The sequence below is a fragment of the Corvus hawaiiensis genome, chromosome 3 (genome assembly GCF_020740725.1).
Source record: "Corvus hawaiiensis isolate bCorHaw1 chromosome 3, bCorHaw1.pri.cur, whole genome shotgun sequence".
Classification (NCBI taxonomy): domain Eukaryota; kingdom Metazoa; phylum Chordata; class Aves; order Passeriformes; family Corvidae; genus Corvus; species Corvus hawaiiensis.
Genome location: NC_063215.1, coordinates 100586080 through 100609636, shown reverse-complemented (window position 1 = coordinate 100609636; position 23557 = coordinate 100586080). Strand labels below are relative to the sequence as shown.

General features: G+C 41.4%; 2 protein-coding genes across 2 annotated transcripts; one reads left to right on the top strand and one right to left on the bottom strand.

The window, feature by feature from the left end:
• Positions 1 to 18: 18 nt before the first annotated feature.
• On the top strand, positions 19 to 21157 carry DZANK1 (double zinc ribbon and ankyrin repeat domains 1). Its single transcript, XM_048299294.1, has 21 exons — positions 19 to 76; positions 1156 to 1280; positions 1905 to 2058; positions 3127 to 3244; positions 3617 to 3713; positions 4469 to 4581; positions 5148 to 5233; positions 5907 to 6024; positions 6851 to 6964; positions 8065 to 8157; positions 10064 to 10186; positions 10907 to 11068; positions 11672 to 11900; positions 15199 to 15302; positions 16502 to 16573; positions 17475 to 17571; positions 18381 to 18469; positions 19553 to 19633; positions 20163 to 20290; positions 20649 to 20723; positions 20954 to 21157. Exons 2-21 carry the CDS (start codon positions 1172 to 1174, stop codon positions 21072 to 21074), a joined length of 2283 nt encoding a protein of 760 aa, XP_048155251.1. The 5' UTR covers positions 19 to 76; positions 1156 to 1171; the 3' UTR covers positions 21075 to 21157.
• Positions 21158 to 21360: 203 nt separating this feature from the next.
• Positions 21361 to 23112, bottom strand: LOC125323931 (baculoviral IAP repeat-containing protein 5-like). The gene is made up of 4 exons (XM_048299296.1): positions 22955 to 23112; positions 22751 to 22860; positions 22466 to 22583; positions 21361 to 22239 (listed from the first exon to the last, which is right to left on the bottom strand). The coding sequence occupies exons 1-4, from the start codon at positions 23066 to 23068 to the stop codon at positions 22159 to 22161; spliced, it is 423 nt and encodes a 140-aa protein (XP_048155253.1). The 5' UTR covers positions 23069 to 23112; the 3' UTR covers positions 21361 to 22158.
• Between the last annotated feature and the right edge of the window lie 445 nt (positions 23113 to 23557).

Below are 23557 nucleotides of genomic sequence, written 5' to 3'. Positions count from 1 at the left end.
GAGGCCGGGAGCGGCGGGCGGGCGGCGACCCTGGAAACGGGAGTGAGAGGGGCGGGATCCAGCGGCATCCAGCGGGGTGAGCAAGGGCCGGACGGCAGGGATGGAGCGGGCCGAGCAGGGGCTGGACAGCACGGATGGAGCGGGGCGAGGGGCGGGCGCTGCGCCGCGAAGGGGCGGGGAGCAGGGCCTAGCCGCGCTGGGGATGCCGGTGGGGTCGTGTGCGTCCCGCCAGGGATACGATCCCAAGAGGCTGGAGCGGAACCCCGTGTACCTTTGGCCCAGGTGTGCCGAGAGCAGGTGGGGAGCATGAGGGAAAAGCTGTCAACCCCCTCAGGTCAGGTAAAGATCTGATCCGCCCGTAGTTGGTGGGTGTATGTCGGAGAATGGACCAGGCTCTGCTCGGTGGTGCCTGGAAATGGGAAAAGAGGCAACAGAGAGAAACTGGGGCACAGGAAGTCCCACCTGAACGTGAGGAAGAACTTCTTTCCTGTGAGGGTGACTGAGCACTGGGACAGATTGCCCAGAGAGGGTGGGGAGTGACCCTCCCTGCCTGCATTGGTGAGCAGCATAAGAGTTGTTTCTGGAGCACTGGAGGGTTGATTACAAAACCAAATCCTTGTAGCATAGACGTGTTTCCTGGCCCTGAACATCAATTCCCAAGATCTGGAGTACGTCTCTTCGTTTCGTAAAATGCCATCATACCCAAATGCAATTTTTCATTCTTGAATTACACAACATGATAATGACTGTGTACACTAGGATAAATCGGGTTTGGCACCTGTTTTAGGGATTTATTCTTGATTCACATGATAACTGGCATAAGCTTAAGCAATAGCTGTTTTTCTGTAGTCCTTTTCAGGACATCCTGTATTTATTTAGGGGGCCATAATGAAATGAGGCTGGTTTCACGTCTGGCATGATTAGGGTGGAGATTCCTGTCCCTTACTCCTGCCATATATCACTGACATATGGTGCTAAAGCTGTTCTAGCTCAAACACACAGGATCACAGTCACAGGATGGTTTCAAGAATCCAATGTTCTCTCTTTTAAGAGAAACAAATAAAGACAAGGAGTCATGCTAAGAGGCTGTATTTCTCAGTGCATTCTTCTGTTTAGAAAGATTATTGTCTGCCTTTTTATTTTTCCATTTTAAAGATCACTGCTGAGAAAAATGACAGCTGGCTCTGTCTCAGTTCCTCAGATCATCCCACTTCGAATTCCACCTCCAGGGAAAGCTCAACGGGAAATAGACACAAATACTCTCATAGAAATAAAATCAGGTATGAACAAGAGCTTTGACTCCATCTCAAACCTTTACTTATGTGTCCATTTGAAATGTTTGGCCTCTATGCTTTCTTTGCATTTAAGTATGAATTTTGGAGTGTGCATTTCATTAAGGAACTTATAAAATTAACCAAGTGTCCTTGCATGTAATTTTATGCATTCAAACAATATTACTGACATAAAAGTTGTATGTGTGAGCAGCCTTAATTGCTTCCAAGGCCAAACTTTTAAGCTGTTGCATTTTGCTTTGACTGCAAAAACAGTGCTTGAAAGGATCCTGGGCCAGGCTCACTCCCAACGTTGTCATTACAATTTTTGAATTGTCACCTTTTGCTGTGGCAGAAAATATCCTTTCTGTCATTGGAACAGACAAGCTACTGCAATGTTTTCATGCAAAACCATTGCACAGCTACTTTGCTGTCACGAATATTGCTTCCAATGAAATTGCTTTTTTTTAGTAAAGGATTTTTCATGGGAGAAACAGTTTTGGTCCCAAACATTCGGTCACTTATAGAACTGCTTTATTTTCTTTATGTGAGAAAAATCAAGCACAGTAGTGAGTGCTTTGTTTTTCCAAGGTTGCCTACAGTCTGAGGAATTACTTTCTCTGTTTCTTTCAGATACACCAGGGGCCTCTATTTATTACACTTTAGATGGAAGTAAACCAGAACTCATTAGGAAACCTGGCCATGGGGCGTGTAACACTTTGGAGTATAAGGGTCCTATCTTATTACCAGTGGGGAAAATAATGGTCAAGGCCCTGGCAGTTACAAAGTGAGTATCCTGTTTTATTTTAATCCTGCTTTGGCAGGGGACAGATATCCCTGTCATAGCTTGTAGCCGTGTTGTTTAAAGCTTTCCATACCTTGCAGGTGAGAGATGAGCCTTTTCCCAGGCAGTTTGCAATCTCAATGGTCCTCATGAATTGCAGTGACATGTCTTTCTCAGGATGCTTTTTATCCATCAAGTGTTTGTGTGGTTGGATTACCTCTTGGATGTTATCTCCTGGACTGTGGGTGTCCAATGATCCATGGAGGCTGTGGGTGAGAAGCTGCTGTACTGCACTGCGAGCTCATCCTTTGGAGTGAGATCATCAGAAAAAGCAGAGGAACCCCGGTGGTGTTTTCTGGGGTCATCTAGTGGTTGAATGGATTTATAGAAGTTGATCTTCCAGGAGTTTGTTTCGTTTCTCCCAAAGGATCACAGACTGCTGAACCTCACAGCTTAATTACAATGTTGGGTGAAGCAAAAATACAATACATAGAAAGAAAATTGGATTTTGCTGCACAGCCACTGACTTTGTCCAAACTAACTTCATGCTTAGAGACAGAGAGAGGACACATAAATTCTCTGTCTATACTGTGTTGTGTTATCTTTTATTTCCAAGGGAGCAGAAACTTCCACTCCACTTGGAGCTTTGTGCTCGCTGTTCCCTGTTAGCTCCACCTGCAGCCAGAGTGTGCCTTGTGTCTGCACTGGGATATAACAACATTATATAACACACAAAACCGAGGCCTATGTTTATTTTCTTGCTATCAGTACCTAGATTTACTTGTTTCCAGTCTGGTTTTTATTAGGTCATTTTCAGGTGTGCTGAGAGATGCTCTAGAATGACAGAGTGGTTTGGATATTTTCAGCAATTTTAATGTTACTGTTGTAATTTAATAGGTATTAGAGAATGACAGTTGATTTATCAAATAAATATTGCTCAATTCTACTGAAATAATGACTGCCAAGCTTGGAAGGGATGTTCCACCTGAAGAGCCACATCCATCAGTGATTTACTTGTTGCAGCACACAAGTCTGTGGCAGGTTCTTAGCTTTGTGAACATTGATTTTCAGGGACTACAGGGAGAGTTCAGTTGTAACAAAGGTGTTTGTGGTAGAGTACCAGCAACCAAACATGCTTTTCCCTGTTGAAGATGATGACAAGAATTTCCTAAAAGATATGGCCACACAGGTAAGTTTTAGCAATTGTAACCCCTTTTGTGAATATAAAATGTTGTATATATGATATTATTTAGAGATTAAGCTTTGACTGCCAGTTTTATTTACATATCTTATTTTCTCTGTTTGCCCATCTTTGCTGCTTTGATCCTTTTGGTAATATTACCATTTCAAGGGGATGCTTTTCCCCCCCCCATGATATTTTATGACCAATTGAGGTCAAGTATTTAAAAAATACATTTATAATTTAAGCTTTTCAAATGCTTGCATTGAAAAAAAATAGCTTGAGCATGTACTTCTAAAATTTTAACAAATAACTATAGCAAGAGATGATTAGCACAAATGCAAAAATGTTATTTGTAATTCAAATGGAATTACTTTTTAGAATAAGGAAGGTGGAATGTTTACTACAAAACCTAAGAAGAATAGACTGAATGTGGAAATCAAGCCTGCCTGGGATCAAACACCCCAAGACCTTCAAGGTACAGTATTATTTCATAAAACTGAGATAGTCTTCTGTTCTAGCAGAAAAAACAGAGTTTTCCTCTTGTATCACTTGTAAAGCGTGGGTAATTTTAAAACCATCTCAGAAGACAGAACATCCTCTGGAAATTCCAGTTTCAATTGCTCACCACTGCAAATAGAGAACAAAACTTACCTTCCATACATTTCACATGACTTCTTAAAAACATATTAAAATGTCATTCATTTCTCAGCAGCACAACGAGGCCCGGTCTGTATTTCCCTTTGTGCTAGAAAATGCTGTTAAATTGATGGGATTGCAAATCCTTTACAGCACTTCTTTACTGATGTTTGCTTGCAATAAGATTCCAAAATAAATACACAAAGCAGAAATGAAAGCTTGACCCAGATTTTCTCTGTAGATAAAGCCTCTTATTCCATGGCAACAGCAATGGGACTGTTTAAGAGCAGGGAATTGTATTAATGTTTACTCATTAATTTACTTGTAGGAACTGGGTTTTTTGAGCATGCAGGAAGGAAGAAAACTGTAAATAAATTAAAACATAAAAGTAAGCTCTGTCAGAGAGGTATGGGGTTTCTTCTAGTTTAATTTCCTATAATTCCATGCAGCTTATTTGAACCTGAAATGTGGATGCCAAGTATGTTTTTAAATATGTTTAGCAAGAGTATATAACGTTCCTGTTCAGATAGATATTAACTGCATGAAGCGGGTGACAGTGGAATAACAGAATTGTAATTTTAATCTTGGAAACAGACAGAAAGCCTTCTCACAGTTCCTCTCAAGGACCACAGCTCCTTGCCAGTCGTTTGGGAACCACAGAGTACAGAGGGGAATCCACCTCAGCACAACCGATGGAGTCATTGCAGGTGAGCAGAGGGGTAAGCTGACGGAAACTGTACACGGCTGTCATCAGGACAGAGGTCTAAAAAAAGGAGGAGGTGGAGATTTGTGATCTCTCTCAGCTATTAATGCCTTTGCATTTAATTTAATGCAATTTAAATTAATGCATTTAAATGTAATGGTAATGATGCACTAGAGTGGGAATGCCCAAAGCAGGACATGGTTATCAGTAGGGACAAAGCCAGGCAAAGGAAATGAGCAGTGACTGCATTCCTACTAATTCTCTTCTAATACATTCCTGAATCCACAGTCAGCAAATACTTACTGCTGTATGTTGGCAAGTTCATACTTTAAACTCAATATTCGGTAATGCTGTGGTGGCAGTAAATGGCAAGGCATTGATTTATTTTTATTGGAAGAAGCTGTGGGTCCTTAATGCCACTAATGGGGGAATCAAGGGTAGTAGGTACTCTTCAAAGCAGTGTGTTTAAGTGCAGTTTGTTTCAAATTACATCTGTAGCTGATTTTGCTATTTTTATATGCATTTGCAAATATTTCCTTTCTAAAGCCTGAAGAATTACCTTTATTTCAGTTTTCAAGTTCCTCTGCAGTGACTAGCCAGAAAAGCTTAGCAAGCACACAAGTGTCAAGGATCCAGAGTGAAACAGATTTTCTTAAGTAAGTGACTTCTCCTTTTAACATATTGGTCCTTTGGAAAGTATCTTAGGCTTTTGCAACCAAGCTGATAATGCTATGGGCCTCTGTAAAAATTCAGAAGGCAAGGACAGACACTGGCTCATAAGTGGAGAGTATAATCTAGGTAGGACTTTAAAAATTCTTTCTCTTAAATGTAGTTTTCAACTGTCAGTTATCAGCTGTCTCATCATCCCTTAAAAAAATTCCTAACACCCGTAGGATCAGAGAATAAACTCTCTTTTCAAATTGTAGTACACCCTCAGTGCTGTAAGTGAACACTGCTCACTGGAGTAGTCTCACAGGACATTAATGCTTATCAGTATTGAAAAGGTTCTGATCTACATCAGTGGCTCCTCGTGGTGCAGCAGTGAGGCCTGACACAGACTGCCTGTCAGGAGACCTGTTTACTTCTCATGATGAGGAGCAAAGTATGAAACTCCAGAGCAGCCAGAGAGCTTTCTACCTTGCAAAGCTGTTTAGAGTTCAGAACTTCATTTTATAGATGTTGGGGCATGGTCTGGTGTCCCACCACAGCTGGGAAATCACAACTGAGAAACCGGTGGCCTAAGTCCTGTCACAACAAGTTCCAGATTATTCACTATTATGCAGCAGTGCAATACTAAAACAAGCTCAGCCGGTTTGCTCTTATTTTCAGATGTGCACACTGTTCTGCCCCTCGCCTGTCTGACCCCTTGGCTCACTTCTGCCAGAAATGTGGATATCTGATCCCCCCTGTGCCAGTCCAGCGCTTCCCACTCCCCGAAGGAACACAGGTCAGCAGAACATCATAGCAATCCACACATCGTCCTTGAAGAGAACGACAGCCTCTGCAAGTTACACAGGCAGCACTGGCAAACCTGTTACTCAGTCCCACTTTCATTTGGAAGTTCTGCTCTAATTGCTTTGTTCTGCTCGATACCTTTAGCACTGGACCCAATGAAATTCCTCAAATTAACCATAGATAACCATAAACCGTTAACCATGGGCAAAATTACCCACAGATTTCTTCAAGTGTCGTGTATTCTAATAAGGAAAACAATGAAAAAGTAAATTGTTTTATTTGCCTGTGTCAGGAAACAGTACCAATCCTGAAACCTTAAATGGTTGGCATGTGTGGGCATATATAAGAGCACCAAGTTTTTGCAGTGGTGCCTGTAACTGTCTTCCCTAAGCTCTTCCCAACAGATATTAACCTAATCTAACAAGTCCATGCTGTGTTTCCCTTCCTGTATCATCAGAAAGTTGTCTGGTCTGGGGCAATGCTGTAGTTTTAAGTAATGACCGAGATTCACCACCTCTTTAGATTAGATCCATAATTAGGAGAATTTCAACTACTTGTACATATTTTATAGTAGCATTTTAATTTTATTGAAAACTACCTCAGTACCTTTCTGGCATTGTCTTTCCAGATGTCTTCATATTTTCTCAATATGATACTATGATTTTTAAGGATCAATATCAGTATCAGTTGCTGTCAGTTGCTATGTCTCCAGTGACCTTGCTGCTGAGACTCCAGCTGGGAAAATATTGAAATCTCATTATAACCTTAATGATGCCATTATGTTCCCTAACACAACTGTGGTGTGGCTTTTCCTTCAGATGGCACCTTGCCTTGAATGCAGACATCTTGTGCCAATGAATACACCCACTTGCATTATCTGTGAGTCACCAATAGCTCCACAGCTGCAGCCTCAAAACAACATCTGCATAAAGGTAATTGAGAATAAGTAAAACAAAATAGTGATTTAACTCCTGGTATGCATTTTTCTAACAAGTGATTTTGTTACAAATATTTTGATCCAACCTGGCTTTGTATAATTACATTATGGACACCTTTAAGAGTTAGTAGGATTAAAAACAGTTTGAATGGAAAAAAGGATTAAAGGTTCCCCAGTACAAGAAAGACATGGACATACTTGCCTTGAGAAGGAAGAAGCAGCAGAGGCAATGTGTGATGAGCTGACCATAACCCCCATTTCCCTGCGCTGCTGAGGAGGGCAGGAGATAGAGAATCAGGAGGAAGGTTAAACCCAGGAAGGAGCGAGGGGTGGGGAGAAGGTGTTTTTTGAGATTTGGTTTTATTTCTCATTTTCCTACTCTGATTTGATTGGTAATAAATTCAATGACTTTGCCCAAGATGAGTCTGGTTTTCTCCTGAGAGCAATCAGTGAGTGATCTCTCCCTGCCTTTAAACTCATGAGCCTTTCATTGTATTTTCTCTTAGCTGTCCAGCTGAGGAGGGGAGTGATAAAATGGCTTTGGTGGGCACCTGGCCTCCAGCCAGGTCAACCCACCACCAGTGGATTATAGACATTGTCCTAAATGTAATGTTTTATGGCACCCCTGATGTAGGTGCAGAGGCAGACCTGAACTATTTAGTGGCAACATCAAAACAGCAGACTAATTATTCTTAGCTCTGGTAGAAACTCAGTTGTTAATAGTGACTGTGCCAAGACCTTGTAGAGGTCTTTTAAGGCACCTCATGGTATTATATTATTATTAATAATTTTCTTTGCAGATACTGGGCTGTCTGTTTTGTGTGAGTGTAGTGACTAAACAAACTGACACTAGTGTATGTAAAGATCTGGAGATATTGATACTTAATCTCCTGAGGAAACTATCCCATAGTTTAAAACAAATAGTCACCGTGTGATGACCAGGCAGCATGGCCTAACTAAAGTGTGAAACAGCCCAGACTTGAAGGATCTCTTCTATCTGCAGGACTGAATAACCCCAGCAGTTTGTAAGATCAAGTCTTTGTCTTCTTGTTCACAGTTATCAGATGTGAAATGTATTCTCTCTCTGTTTAAAAGGGCAAAGTCATTTGTCAGGTGTGTGGCACAGGAAATCCTCTTCACCATAAACACTGTGCGACTTGTGAGAGCGAACTGCCTGAAGTACAGATGGTAAGACTTCAATCACACTGGGTTAATCAAACCAAAGCAGAACATCCTTTTTCTTTGAAAAACTGAAGTCATGTCCATGTGTCCCTGTGTTACCAAAGCAGAGATTCTCTCCCCCATGTCATATTTAAGCCCAGTCCTCCCTCAGAAGTTTCACCACAAATGTCCAGCTAAACATCTCTTATACCTTCAAGTTTCTGACATGGAAGTCAGTGTTGTGAATGCCATTGAGAAAGCTCAGAAGGCTCTTCGAAAATAAGTAGTCTTGACTCCAAGGGAGTCTTGTTTGCATCCAGATTACTTTCAACTGCAATAGAAAAGTTGAGTATATACATCAGGAACATCATTCACACTGATTTCAGTTATTTTCTGAAAATAGAATATGCTTTTACATTATTTTTCATATCTCCACTTTTACATTATTTTTCTTATTTCCATTTGCTGCTTCTCCTACATGCATACAGCTAGCATGCTTGTATTTGGCTGTGACTCTGCACAGAGGTGAGAAAAGCACTGAAATATTACCTCTAAAATTGCTCTGTTTCAACTCCCTGTTTAGCTTGGCTCCTTAGAAGAATTTTACTTTCAGTTCTGAAAAGTCTTGTATTAAAAATGTCTGGCACATTCCACCTCTCCAGGTTCTGATAAATACAAAAATGATAGAATAATAATGGTTTGCAAATTAAAATCTTCTGATTAATGGTTATCTTCTGAGTTCTAAAACTGTCTGTAGCTAGAGGCAAAAGTCTCTTGTATAGGCACTGAAGTGTTATTTGAAAGTGAGTTTCAGTAGGATTCTGTACTTACCTAAGATAAATGTATGTTTAGCTGCTTCACTGAATGCAGATATATGTGTACATAATATGTAGCTGCATATGTAGTTAGGCATGTGACTTGAATGTGAGACCTGTATCAGCTGAGAAAGTTAAATACTTACTAAGAATTATTAATAGTAATCAGAAATTTTACTAATAATAGTGATTAATTAGTGATAACAATAGTATTTTGGAATAATTAATAGTAATAATGCTGATATTATTATTAATGGCTATTAAATAATTTAGATTTAGAATATATTTAGACTTGTGCTTTTGGAAGATTTATCTTCTAACTGAACTCCCAAATTACATTGTTTAAATTGCAATGCAGGCCACAGATGAAAACAGGGCTATTTTGTTGTGGTGTAATCAAAATAATTGTCCTTGGGTTCTGTCCCTTATCCATATTCCCAACTTGTAGAGAAAATAAACTACATAAGCCTTGAGGCAAAACATAACAAAACATTTTTAAGTCCTATTTGTCCTAACTGGGATCTGTACTGAAACTCCAAAAGTTTCAGATGAAAAACCTGTTTTCTTTTACTTACTCATATAAGTTAATTGGAGGAGAGTTGGGTAATACATAATTCGCACAAGGCAAAAGAGTGAAAAAAAGTATTTATGCAGCAAATTCCAAACTGTGAGGAAACTCCTTGCCTGAATGCATTCTCCCTGCCATACTACTAAAAAGAAAGGTACAAAGAAGATTGTGTGTTGGATTTGAAAATTCAAGTTTATCAGCAGAGACGCCTCCATCTTTATTTCGTCTGTACTTATACATAGGGCCCTATTAATAAATACTCAGTTTAAAAGCACACCATTGATAAGGTTCTTATTTTTTGGTGCTAGTTCTGCTAAAAATATTTTCAAATTAATTAATGCTACATTTTATCATGGTTTTGTAATGAAAATCAAAATTACAGGTTTGACCCGAGTCACTCTGTTGCTCATTCTAAGCTGCAATAATTCATTTAGGCTGAATATTACTTTATGTTGTCAGAGCAGCTTGCTCTCCTCTTTCTCCTTATTAGGCTTGTGGACTTTTCTTCATGAGAAGCATTTTCTCCCTAATGCTTGTTTTGTTTTATTAGCCCACATTTGGAGGAGACTCCTGCCCACCTCAGCAGGGCCAGCAAAGGAAGACGGCTCTGTGCTCAAAGTGCAACGGCGTGAACCAGAGCGACGCCCGCTTCTGTGCCTGGTGTGGGGCCAAGGCATGTGCTCCTGCTGTCTGTGGGACAAACCGGCTGCTGCTTCTCTGCAGCCATGTCAGACTTCTCTGTGCAAAACTCTTGTCAGTCAGTAAACAGTGTTATTATCAACATACCGGCTTAGAGCATAGAGGATTGCGTATGGGAAAATGAAAGGCTTACAAGACATCCCGACCCCACATCAGTCAGTGACCCAAGGGTTTAGAGTTGCGAACAAATGATCACGGGTCAACAAGCACCATCATTGCATCAGCTGAGATGCAACAGCCCTGTGCTCAGGCAAAGTAATTTACCCATCAAAGGTTAAAGTATAGGCTAACCTAATGCAAGTTTTCCCATAACAACTCCGGCCTATAACCACCAATACAGGCAATTACCAGATATGAGATGATGCATGCAATTGTTTTAACTGAAGGCCTCCTTAACTTCAATAAAAACAAGTACTTAGCTGCTGCCCAGTAGAGTTACAATCAATGTAAACAATTTCCCCTTGTACAGTGCTTCTACCTAAGATCACACTTGAGGAGAATTTATTTTCTGTGAGCTGAATGCACATAAAATTTAAAACACTCCCTTATATGCATAAATAACCATTAGTCCTGTACTGTACCAAGGGACTCAGGGTGGTATTTACTTCCTCTTAATTCATTCCTCTGCTCTTATCATTCTGGAGTCATTCATCCTATGCTTCTCTAGTGACAAATACTGCATTGAACTTTCCAGCCTGGACCTCCTCCATCCTACTTTTCCTGTTCCAAGTGTGGTACCAGCAACCAGCCCTATGCTCGCTTCTGCGTGTCCTGTGGTATCTTCATAGAGCCCCCATCCAGACAGAGCTCTCCTGCCAGTCCCATGGATCGTGGGGACTCAGTGGGATCTGCTCAGGTGGGACACAGTGTTACAAAGCCAGGTTTGAACACAGCTGAGAGGCTGCTCCATTGTGGGTGCGGATCAGCACAACTCCATTCATTTCCTTGGGCGATGCTGTGGACTAGGAGCACAAGGGCAAACCCCTTGGTTCTGCTTTCTGCTGAACAGCAGCCTCAGCTCAAGGCCTTGATCCAGCCCCTTTCTAAATGGTAAAGTGAGAAATGATCAGCCTTTCGAAAGTCTTAGCTCTTTAAGTACTTCTGTGTTATTAGTTGTGAATTATTTGTGGCCTGCTGATATTATTTCATGCAAATGTAGTAGTGTTTTTAAAACTCTGTTTTAAGGAAGAGCCCAATACTTAGCAAGGCCAGCTTTTGCCCTACAAAAGCATACATGTCTCCTGGCAATCATGAAGAATTTGGATTTTGCTTGAATATTTGTGGTAAGTTGCCTTGTTGTTACAGACTGGTAATTAAAATAAAAAATTGTTAATGATTCTTCCTGCTAGCTTTTTCATTCCCTTACAATTTGGTGTAGTGTTTTGGTTAAGTTATGCTTGTAAGCTATTGAATTACGTCTGTATTACTTATATTTTCCCTTCTCCTCCGCCTCCCACAGGCAAAACAATTACAGGCTCAAGTTGCCTGGCAACCTTGTCCTGTTTTCTTGCCCAAATCAAGGACAGAACTAACAGAAAGAGAAGATAAAGGAACCCAAACCATTGGACTTTTTTACCCATCCAGCAAACTGCTGGAAAAGAAGGAGCTTGAGCTGATTTCACAAAAAGAAAAGGTGGAAAAGATGAGTGATCACAAGCCTCTCCTGACAGCCATTAGTCCTGGAAAAGGTTAGAAGTTCTGATTTTATGATTTCTAAACAATTTATGACCTTGCTTTTTCTTGAAAATATTATAGTCTATGGAATGTGGCATCAGTAGGACACTGATTTACATCTTTACAAGTCTATCTTCCCACCAGTCACTTGTAAATGCACTGCCTTAGAATTCAATCACTGATCTCCACCAATAGCTGAAAGAAAGCTATCAGAAATATCAAAATTGTGGCTACTGAGCCCTGTGCAGCCATACTAATTTGGCAGTAGTTTGATTTCCTCAGATCCCACAAGACTGGAGGCAGGTATCCTCTATTTGAATTGGAAACCACTGCACAGCTCCCAGTTCCCAGCAGCCCCCACAGCCCCTGCAATGTGAACTTCAGGTAGAGCTGTGATGGCACCTGCAGGGATACTGATAAAACTCTGAGACACAGGGGATCAGAGCTCTTGAAAATACGATGAAGCTGGTCTACATGAGGAACTTGTTTGAGGTGCTGTTGTGGAATAAATTGTAGAAACTTCAGAAGCAAAGACTAGAGGAAGGGATTCTTAGTAGGATTATGAAAACATCACTCACTGAAGTCTTTCCTCTCCCAGACTACAGTAGGAGCAGTATCAGTACTACAGACAACTATCTTTCCAAGTGAGTTTTGTGGTCACTTTGTTCTTTGTGGAACCACTTGACCGTTTGCTGTCATTAAATGCTTGACATTTTGAGGTTTTAGTTTTACTATCCTGAGAAATCTTCAGCTTTCTGGATCCCAAACCCTTGAAGACAGTCCATCTGTATTAAGGATCTAATAAATGGCTTAGTGGGTAAAATTGTCTTTAATCTCACAGGGCAGTCCAGCTGGGCAATCCATAGAATGAGTTAATTTTAAATCATTACAGCACCAAACCCTGGTTTGGAGGAGCAGTTACTCTTTTAGATCCACTTTCCCATCTAGCTCTCTTCAGCAATCAGATGGTCAACCCCTCAGGCTGTTATCAGAATTCACTTTCTATTGGGTAGGAAAGGTTGCTAAAGAATGTTAGAAATTCCTCTTTTGATTCTGTGTATCTGTATTCAGATGGACTCTGATTTTTAAAATAATCAGTGGGGAAATCTGTTTTCCTCCTCCCTTCCTCTGAAATGTGGCATGTTCTTTTAGGCATCACTGTAGGAAATACAACACTTGACTCAACATGTCAGGGAGCTTAATTTATTCAGAGATGAGAGAGGATTGGCCCCTAATAGTGCCAAGAAAAAAGCAAAGTAACACTGATTATTTGTATATCTCTGTCAGAAGTACAGCTCTTGCCTTGTGAGTGAGAACTGCTGTCACTGGGAAAGGGAGGGAAGAAATTCTGAACTCCATTTGAATTCTTTTCATTTTTATCCTCTTAGCAGAGGTAACTTTGTTGAAGTTGCACTGTGTAATGTATTCTCCATTAGATCCTGCCCAGGACTGAGTAACATATTTCATTCCATAAATCAAAAAATAAATGTCTCTTACAGTCAGTTCATGCTGAGTTGTATACATGGCTTGAAACTACCTGCATCAACATGACCATGCACTATCACCCAGGAAAATCTTGTTTATAGATGCCAAATATGACCATTATTTCTTCAATCAAAATAGTATCAGACATTTGATATTAAAGTTTTTAAATACAAGTGATTAAATAAGATGGTGGAGGTTATTATTTCTTGACCATATCAATTATTAACTAACCTTCTTTTCATGTGTGAAGATTATAAAAAAAAATACTAAACAGTTAAGAAAGGGGCAAACAACAGCAATACCAAACCAGTAATCCTCTGGTGTGTACTGGGTTTCTTTTTTTTGCTGTACTTTCAGTCTGTTTTCAACAGGATCCAAGACATTCACCAGGTAAGCTTTACAAAGAAGGCTTCCCTTTTTTACTGTAACAAAGGTTAAATCAGTGTGATATAGATGTAATCTGCTATGGGCAGCATGGATTCAAGTATTCCATCAGTGCTGCCAAAAATCCTTTGAAATCTAATAAAACATCAACCATGCAAGAATATGTTTCTGACCCTCTGGATTTTTTGAAGTAAAATCTGGGGATCTGGGCTAGTTATGAACCACTTTATTGCAAATAATACTGACTTCTACAGAGAGATCACTCACCAAGTAGTCTATTTTAGATGTTTTAAATACTACTTTCAACTTGTATTAGTTTTTGCATATGAGACCACAGCAGGGAACAATTTATGTTGTTCTGTGGGTTCTTCTTTTTCTATCCATTGAAAGCTGCTTAACAAGTAAGATTTGCTGGCTTAGTTTGTCATACCAGTTCAACCTTGAGTCTTCCAAGCACAAAACTCCTTGTGCCCTTGCTTTGTCTTGTAAAAGCCAGAGCTGCACTTTTCTTCTGGCTTGGTCTCTTTTCACTGTTTCAAGCTTCACTTAACATGAAGGAAGGGATAAGGTCAGAGCAGCTTCATTGTGTAAGCTAAATGAGGTTATCCAGCTTACACAATTTTATTTACAACAAAATGAATCATGCTCTGTACTTACCATAAGGATGCTATAAAGAAAATTAGATTGAAAACAGTCAGTTAAAAATGAGAACAAGTCCATTTGTTGCTTTCTCTGATGAAAACAGAATGGAGCTCCAGAAGTGCCTGGACAGGAGGTGCAAAAGCTCTAAATAGCTTAAGATGAGTTTTTAATCCAGGCTCATTCAGCCCCTCACGTTTCATGCCCTCTATCAGTATAAAGGAATGCTGACTCTCTCTCTCCCAGAGATCCTGATAGGCAAAAGAGCAGGAATGCTTAAGCTTTTAATAGGCTCTCACATATATAATTGAAAGGAATTTATTTGGAGGATAATTTACACAGACCAAAATGCTGTGTATCTGAGTTTCTGTGTTTGCAGTTTTCAGATTTGGTTTATTGTTCCCTGTCAGTTATCCCAAATCAACTAAGAATCAGTTCAATAACACACAATTACTTAAAATTTTTTAAATATTTTACTTTTTTCTTTTCTTATGATCTGGAATAGTGTGAGATTTTCCCTTCACACAGGACCAGTTTTGACTCCCAAGGATCATTCCAAGACATGGCTTTGCTGTGAATAGAGGGCCCTAAGGATGAATTATATATAACCTATGGATAATACAGTGTTTCACCTGGCTTTTTAGGGTATAACTTCCTTCTCATTTTCTTGATTAGATGAATTTTCTACAGATTTTTTTTTTATCTCAGTGCAGCTATGCTATTTTTAAATCTTCCATCACATGACTAGAAGGAATGTTAATCACATTTTAAGGATTTTTCTCCTGCTTAACTCTCTGTGAACAGGTTACTGGAGAAAACAGCTGGATCATGTTTGTGCTCATCTTAGAAGCTATGCCCAGAACAACCTTGAATTCAGAACACTGATTGGAGAACCTCAAATGGGAAAGGTAGGAAGGAGCTTGTGAGTGGTATCTTCCCATGGAGGGTCATGAGATTATTGTGGCTGCTACATAAACACTGGGAAAATAAATGTCTCCCTTTTCTTTAGACGTTGACCTGTTTTTGTGTGTAATTTGTGTAAAATGTCTTGTTTTGTTGTTCCATTTTTTTGCTCAGTCTTTTTCTGAAGACTTTTTCTGCTTTCTTTCCAATGGCAATTCCTATTTTCTCACCTAAGAGCTGTAAGGGGAGTGAGAAAGCCTTTGCTCAGCTGCTTTTATATAGGAAGAAGGTGGAAACCTTCTAGGACTCCTTCCTAAGGAGTAGATACTCCAGTAAATACTTTGCACCTGATTTCTATATCCACTGAGACCTATTGTCCACCAGCATGTTCAGAAGCCGTAGTACAACTATAAATATAAGAGAATATCTGCTTAATAGAGTTGAGGTACAGTACATTGCAACATTTTCTTCTGCTAAAGGATTCAAAAAGACAAGCCTAAAGAATATAAAATTGCCTAGGGAAAGCTATTCCTGCTGCTTCTTGGCCTTTTGTCAGTTTATTGTCTTAAAAGCAGTGCCCTCAAAAGTAACAGAAATGGTTCAAAGCAGATGCCAGCTATCTGGGTTTAATGCTGCTTTTTCAGTTTTTCATGTGGATTGGAAATATAATCAACCTTACCTCAAAATTCTTAACCAGCTGCAATATAATCTTCATTCCATTCTTTATAATCCCCTGTGCACTCATTTTTGTATGACTCCCATAGACTTGTTGCCAGCAGTACTGTCTCAAGGAATTGATACACAAAGGTACCAAAGTTTTAATACTGACTGTGCTTCCCCAGGCTGGTGTGACTAAAGCAGCCACCAGTTCTCCTGGATCTGGAAGTCCCAAGAACAACACAGCCTTTTACACAGCTACAAAATCTCAGTGGAGAATGACTGTACTTCCATGAAATATAGCCTCATTTCAGTTTTGGATTCACTTGGTATTTCAGTTGTTGCAAAATTTCCAATTACTCAAAAAACACCTGCCCCTTTCTCATTGACATGGGAAGTGTTGGTACAATATCACAAGTAGGTAAAGGCCACACGTGATTTTGTGTATTGGCTGCACCACAAACACCACCAGCAAGACTTATTCCTAAAAGTACTTCTGTGGGGTTTTTTTTGGTAAGGCATACTAATGGCTGCTCTTTCCCTCTAGATTAATTATGCTACCATCTCTGAAGATGACTGTGACGTCACTATTACATTGAATTTTGCTGCTATTAACAAGGTCAGTTCAGGGGATGGGGCCTGTTGAGAGGCAGCTGGTCTAAAGCTGTCACTAGAGCAGTGTAATGATACATTTTAAATTCAGGTCTAAACAAGAAATGCTTTTGTTCAGAGGGTGTTAACTTATTGCTTCAGAGAAAAGAATCTTTTTCTTTCTCTGTTAGAGCTGGATGAACAGGTAGCCTTATCTGATGAAGCCTGACTTCACAGTTATGTTGTTATCATCTCACATTTTGTTAGTTTGCTATTAGTATTAACTTTCTTCTTTCAGCTGATGTTGTTTGATGATCCTAGCACCCCTTAGCTTTTGATCTCAGATCCTGCTTTTTTTCAGCCTGCAAACTGTGTTCTTAAGGAATAAGCTTAGTAATTTCCAATAGTTTGGAGATAACTTTTGTCAGAGCTCCTGTTAACTTTATTCAAAATCTGGAACTTCCATCTCAAGAATTACCATGTTCCAAAAACCATGACATACACATTTCTAGCTTTTCAAAGATTAAAATCTACCATCTCAAAAATCCAAAATTCAGACTGTGTCTCTTGTGAGGCATCTTGGAAAGCTTACCTTGCCATGTGGAGCCTGAAAAGCTGTATCACATCATTTCAGAAATGAAATTTCTCAAGTGGTAGAAATACTTTCATTTGGTGAGAATCTTCATTTCGTTAAGCGAGGTTGTGTCACTTTATTTTCTAAATCAAAAGAAACACCTAACACAAGGTTTAGAAAAAAATGCCACATAATTTTGCCTCAAAACAGAGTTCAATTACATATGATAATGTCTTGTGTTAATTTGACACTGATATTAACAGCCTATGTATTTTCTCATTTGCAACAGTTTTGTGCCACTAAGATTATAGCAGCATTACATGATAATAACTGCCTGCATTTGATGATTCTACAGGATATTCATCCTAAGAGAGCAGTGAAGTTCAGCAATGATTACCCGAGTGCTGTAACAGAAGTCACAGATGGACAGGATGGCAGTCAGACTAATTTTGGTGAGATTTTTTTCCCCCCTCTTTACAGTAGACCATAAGTACAGCAGTCAGGAATACAGAAGTAGTGCTTGGAAGCTTAGACAGGCAAACATTCTGTGTCTATTTAAGTTGATCTTTTAAGTCGCAAAATGTGTCCGAGCTGAGATTTAAGCAATGTACAGACTTTCTAACATTCCTGGAAATTCTTCATCCCTAGGGAGCAGCTGAGGAGACCAGTGAACTGCAGCCACAGCTCACAGCAGTGTTTTTATTATAGCAGTAAAACTTTAGATGTTTCACATATTCTTTTACAATAGGAACCACAAATATCAATATTATCTCTACTACTGAGCTCTGCCATGGACTGCCAGCTCTGGCATATTTGGCAAAGATAAGAAATTATGAAATACGTTCATCCTAGACCTGGTTTGCAGAGATGTTGTTTAACTGCAATCTCCCACTGGTGTTAGTAACAGCTCAGCATTTTGGGCATCTCATATTGGACTTAGGTTTTCATTAAATCAACCAGCTGTAAAGTGAGCCTCAGAATTCAGAAATTCCTATACCATCATTTGATATACTTAATTCACATACAAGTCTCATCCACTTTGTGCTTCCAGTCTGAGACTTGACAAGAGGCAGCAACTGCACTGGGAGCTGTGTAAACCTTTTGTTAAAACCAGTATGATCTGCAACAAGTGTTTCATCACTCTCTCATGCAGAAAACTGATAAATACTGCTTTGATTGTGGATAAATTATTTCCAGATCTCTCCTCCTAGTTCAGATACTGACTTTGCTTTGAATTAACACTTGTTTTTCTTTCTGGTAGGCAGAGGTGATCATAATCTTTTCTGTTCAAGAAGCAAAATAAAGAGAAGCAAGTCAAGAACAGTAATGGGACAGGAATATAAGCTCTCCGTAAGTATCTTCTGCAAATACAGGAGAAAAGATTTCTAGAGCAGCACTAACATGAAGGAGGGCATCCAAGGATTAAAATAGAGAAGTTTTAACCCTGACTGAGGGCAGGGGATAAAAGTGCAACTTAATATAAAACCTGAACATTGGTAACTGACATTTAGTTCAAAACTGAAAATAACTCATTTGTTTTTCTACTAAGAGTTTAATTAGATTTTTTTCTCTCATTTTGAACCCATTCAATTTTGACACTGCATTAGGCCTAAGGACTGTTGCAGAGTGATTCTTTACAGATTTTTTTCAGAAGCAACATCAGGTGGAGGTATTGTCATCTTTCCTTGACTTTACAACATTCGACTCTGTAGAGGTCTAGTTTAATGCAAGCAGCAAGGATTTAACCTCCACTAGAGACCAAATTTTCTGAAAGAACTGTCTACTGAAGGGATTGTCAGTAATGACATGGAAAATTTCAAAAAGGAAATGTACATTAATCTAAGCTTGGATCAGTCAGCCAACTCAACGGGTGGGAGAAGATACAGAGCTCTGTGGTATGAGTCCAGAGATAAAAATGCTTGGTCAAGTGATAGAGCTTTCAAAATGAGAAAAGGAGGTTGAAAGCTGGGAAGAAATAAAAGGAAAAGGTTTTAGGTTTTGTTGTTTGTTTGTTGTTTTAAGATTTAGTAAACTAACTTATCTGAGGCAAAACATACACATTCTTAGAACAGAGTACTTCCACAAGTTCTGGAAGCTTCAAACTTTAATCCTAAACATGTACCCATGTTTAATTTTACTGTGCTGAGCAGATCTTTGTACAGCCCTGGAGAGCTGCATTGATGTAAAGCTAATCATTTGCAGACACACTTGCTGAATGAAGACCTCAGTAGTGAGATATTAGCCCTGGTTACCCAACACTTGCTTAGATTCAGAAAGACATTCCCAAAGTCAGGGATTAGTAACAATGAGGCTCAGATACATTGAATTCATCCCACTGTGTGCATTTTTCACTTTCACTCCAAGGCGGAATCTGGCCCACCTACTTGTATTTTCACTGTGTGAAATGTTACTGGCTGTTGTGTGTCTCCACAGCCAGAGTCCAGACAGCTACTGGATGAACTGGGTCAAACTGGGAAAGGAAGAATCCCCTTCATAGAACAATTGCTCAGTGATGTAAGTTACGCTTGCTGAAGTTTCCTTTTTCAACTCTTGGGCCATTTACTGCATGAATATTAGCCTGGAATGCAACTTTGGAGTGACGATTAGGAGGCAACAGCCTTGCAATACCAGTCTTCAGACTGGAAGAGCATTTTAGAGAAGATAGGGCCTGTTTTACATTTATAGATTCCTTCCCCAGTTTCTATTTGGTCAGTGCATAAGGCAGTCTTCTCTGGGTTTGTCAAGGCCAAGCAGAAAGAACAATGTATCTGTTTTATAGTTTAGGATCCAGTCCTCTGTATAGCAAAAGCAAGCATAATCTCTATGTTTCTGCTGTGGGATCTCATTTGGCTACTGTTACACACATTTACTCTGGCTTTGGACAAACATTTTCAGAAGAAAGCAAAGCAACACACTTTGAACCTCTCTCTGCCTTGAGCATGAAGCCCATTTCCCAACTTGAATTGGCATAATACAAAAGCAGGGTAGAAACTGAAGAATCTGTATGGTTTTACCAGCTCCATTTCCCTCTGCTCTGTTCCAGGGAGCTGACCCCAACTCCCTGAGCGAGGAGGAGCGCCCTGCCCTCACAGTTGCTGTCCTGAACAAGCACACAGGAGCCATCTCCCCTCTGGTGCAGAAAGGGGCCGACATTGACCAGCAGTCAGGGCCGTAAGTGAGCTCTGATCCTCTGCCTTGGCTCTTTCCAAGTTTTACCCCAAAAAAATCACACGTGTTCCAGCTTTAGAGGGAACTAAACCCCCACCTCTCCTCCACAAATCTGTAGTGGAGGAGTTCCTTTCAATGACAGTATCCTCACTCCTTCTTCCAGCTACCAGCTTTGAAGATTTCTTGCAACTTGTTAAAGCTGTTCTATTCAGTTCCTTCTCCATCCACTTTGACTTAGAGATAAACCCCACCAAAGCCTACCACACTTCTAGTGTGTTCTGTATCCTCCTATTTATTTTCCTTAGTTCTACTTGCTGAGTTTCCTTAGGTAATAAGTACTTTGCTCATTCCTCCCATGCAGGCACAACAACACAGCTCTCCATGAGGCAGTTCTGCTGGGACTGGAGGGAGAGGAGTGCATCCGAGCCCTGTTATGGTAGGTACTGTGGCTGGGTCCCCAGCCCAGCTGCAGGCTCCCCCAGCCTGCCAGCACAGACCTGCCTGGCAGCACTGGAGGGCCAGAGCCTGCCCCGTGTCCCTGCAGGAAAGAGCATCCACAAATTGCAAAGTTATCCCACATCAACGTTCACCTACAAGCCACTTCACTAAGTGCAGTAACTTACAATGAATTTAAGCAGTTTAAACCAATGTGTTCTGTATTTACAGCTGCAATGCAAGCGTGCAGAAGAAGAATGCAGCAGGGCACTCAGCGTTGGATTTGGCTGCTGCAGCTGGAGATAATAAGGTTATGTCACTGTTCCAAGTAAGTCTGGATAGAGAACGTTGAACTTAAGAGACACAGGAATATTGTTCTTGTAAGTGTGTTACTACAACAAACTTTTTCCCCAAATAAAGCTGAAGGTTCTTTGACTTTGGGAGCACCTGCTCACGTGTGTCGTGTCTGCAGAATCCACGACCCTGTGTGATCAGCTTGGGCCCTGTAACAGTGAAATATTTTCTCCAAGATTCCCCCATTCCTTTCCAGCAGTTCAGAGCACAATTCCTCTCTGACTGCACTCTGTTCTGCAAATCTTCCTTTCCAAACTTATGCACAGAAAGGGTCAAACCAAACCTTCCCAGGCACAAATAAATTTAATTGTCTTTAATGCCTGATGAAGACTGCTTAAGAGTTTGACACTTGAGCAACAGCACTGCAAGCTGTAATTGATGAGCTTGTTTTCCTTTTTGATGTTAAAGCTGCATTCAGTGCAGCCCATTGCAGTAAAGGTCAGATTCTTGTCCTCCAGAAAATCGAGTAGAACTACTTTGTTGTTCTGCCTTCAACTTTTATTTATAAATGCATCAACACGAGGCAGCAGCCAACTACAAACAGAAGCTTACAAGAATACCAGGCACATTAAGGTGTGGTATAACTCAACGTTATTAGCCACAATCCTAAACCCCTGAAGTATTTTTAAAACTCCTTCTGCTTTCTATGTCCCAAAGTTATCTAAAAGATTGGTATATTCAGTACAAAAATGGAAATGCATGTCAACTCCTATCAGAAATACAAGTTTTAGCACCAAACAGTGCTTGTATCTCTACAAGACAGCAATATCTTTAAACAGCTGGATTTACCAAAAAAAAAAAAAAAGAAAGGAAAAAAAAGAAAACAAGTCAACCCGCAAGTAGTAATCCTTAATTAAACCAGCAGGAAGATTAGGAGAATCTCTGCAGGAAAAGATTATGCAATGCATCAAAGCCCAGGTACTTCCCAGACAGAATCGGAGGAGTGAAGCAGAATCCCGTCTGCTTCTCAGGAACAGCCAGTCTGGAGGCGGCCTGGGGAAACACGGCCATTCAGTCACGGGGGCAGTGCCACAGCACATGGACTGGACAGATGTCACTGGCAACAATGAAGCTGCAGCAGTCTAGGCCAGATTCTTTATACCACAACGCTGGGTCTTGGCTTTATCTTCAACTTTGGTCATCTTCTGAGAAACCTCTTTTTTCTGCAAAGAGTAAAAATAGTATGTTACTGTCTGCCACTAAATTGAGTATCGTTCAGCTTCGGGGGGAAAGCAGGATACATCCTGCATAAAGCATGGCTGAGAACCACGAAAGGGCACACCAGCTGATCCAGCCCGAGCCTGGATGCAACAAAGCACTCTGCACAAAGCCTTGTGGTAAGGAACGAGGCCAGCTGAACAATCTGAACACTACAAGCCGAGTACGTACAAGTGCCTTTCTCATTCGCATTTTGTCCAGCTTCAGGAACTCCTGCACCGTCAGGTTAGCAGGTTCTTTCTGAAGAGAAAGAAAACCACAGTCCGCAGAGTGCTTTTTGTGTTCCTCCCTGAAAACAGGCGAAAAGAACGAGAAAATAAAAGAGAAGACAACAGCTCACAGCGAGCCACACGCAGCCGCTCTCCCCTGCCGAGCTCCTCGGCTGCCGCCAGCGGTTCCGCCGGGCCGGGGCGGCGCCGATCCGGGCGGGGCCCGAGGGATCCCCCCGGTACTTACAGGGGGTCGTCGTCGGGCTCCCAGCCCTCCAGCTCCTTGAGGCAGAAGAAGCACTGCGCCACGTCGGGGCTGTTCTCGCTGGGGCAGTGCACGAAGCCCGCCGCCGCCATCTGCGGGCACAGGGGAGGCCGTGAGCGCCCGCCCGGCCCCGCTCCCGCTCCCGCCGCCCCGGCCCCGCTCCCGCCGGCCCGGCCCCGCGCTCACCCGCTCGGGCGTGCAGGCGCAGCCCTCGGTGAAGGGCCAGTTGCGGAAGGTGGCGGCGCGGACGGAGGCGAAGTAGAGCCGCCACACCTCGGGCAGCACCGCCAGCCCCTCCATGGCCCCGTTCAAACGGCGGCGCGCGCGGGGCAGGGCGGGAGCGGGGCGGGCCCGCCGCCCTCAGAGCGCCCGCGCAGTGCGCCTGAGCCGCCACCCAAAGGATGCTTTTTTGTTTCTTAAAGCCTCCAGCACAAGTCCAAAGGGGAAGGAGGACAAGTTGGCCAGCTCGAGCCTTTCTTTTTTGGTTTGTTTTTTTTTAAGATGACTGAAGTAGAGTCCTTCCTGATCGCAACGAGTCAAAACTCAGGGAAACCCTGGGGCTTTGCTGCCCTGTTAGGAAAGGGCGAGGTTCCACCTTTACGCTCCAGGAAAGCTTAGCTTTGTTAAGCTGTGTTTGGCCCCTCCTCTCACTGCTGCAGTGGCTGCCCGGCTCCGGGAAGCGTGGAGGAAGCGTGCCGCGGAGCAGGGCGGTGTTGGCTCCTGAAGCACAGCTCGGGTACGCCAGCAGCCGGGGGCCCGAGGCACAAGAGGGAAGCAGAGGGCTGAGAG

Coding starts and splice junctions, on each gene's coding strand:
- LOC125323931 (XM_048299296.1), bottom strand. CDS start 23,068: ATGGAGGGGCTGGCGGTGCTGCCCGAGGTGTGGCGGCTCTACTTCGCC. Junction 22,861..22,954: donor GCGCCTGCACGCCCGAGCGG/GTGAGCGCGGGG, acceptor CTGTGCCCGCAG/ATGGCGGCGGCGGGCTTCGT. Junction 22,240..22,465: donor TGCGAATGAGAAAGGCACTT/GTACGTACTCGG, acceptor TACTCTTTGCAG/AAAAAAGAGGTTTCTCAGAA.
- DZANK1 (XM_048299294.1), top strand. CDS start 1,172: ATGACAGCTGGCTCTGTCTCAGTTCCTCAGATCATCCCACTTCGAATT. Junction 8,158..10,063: donor AACTGCCTGAAGTACAGATG/GTAAGACTTCAA, acceptor TTGTTTTATTAG/CCCACATTTGGAGGAGACTC. Junction 19,634..20,162: donor TAGAACAATTGCTCAGTGAT/GTAAGTTACGCT, acceptor GCTCTGTTCCAG/GGAGCTGACCCCAACTCCCT.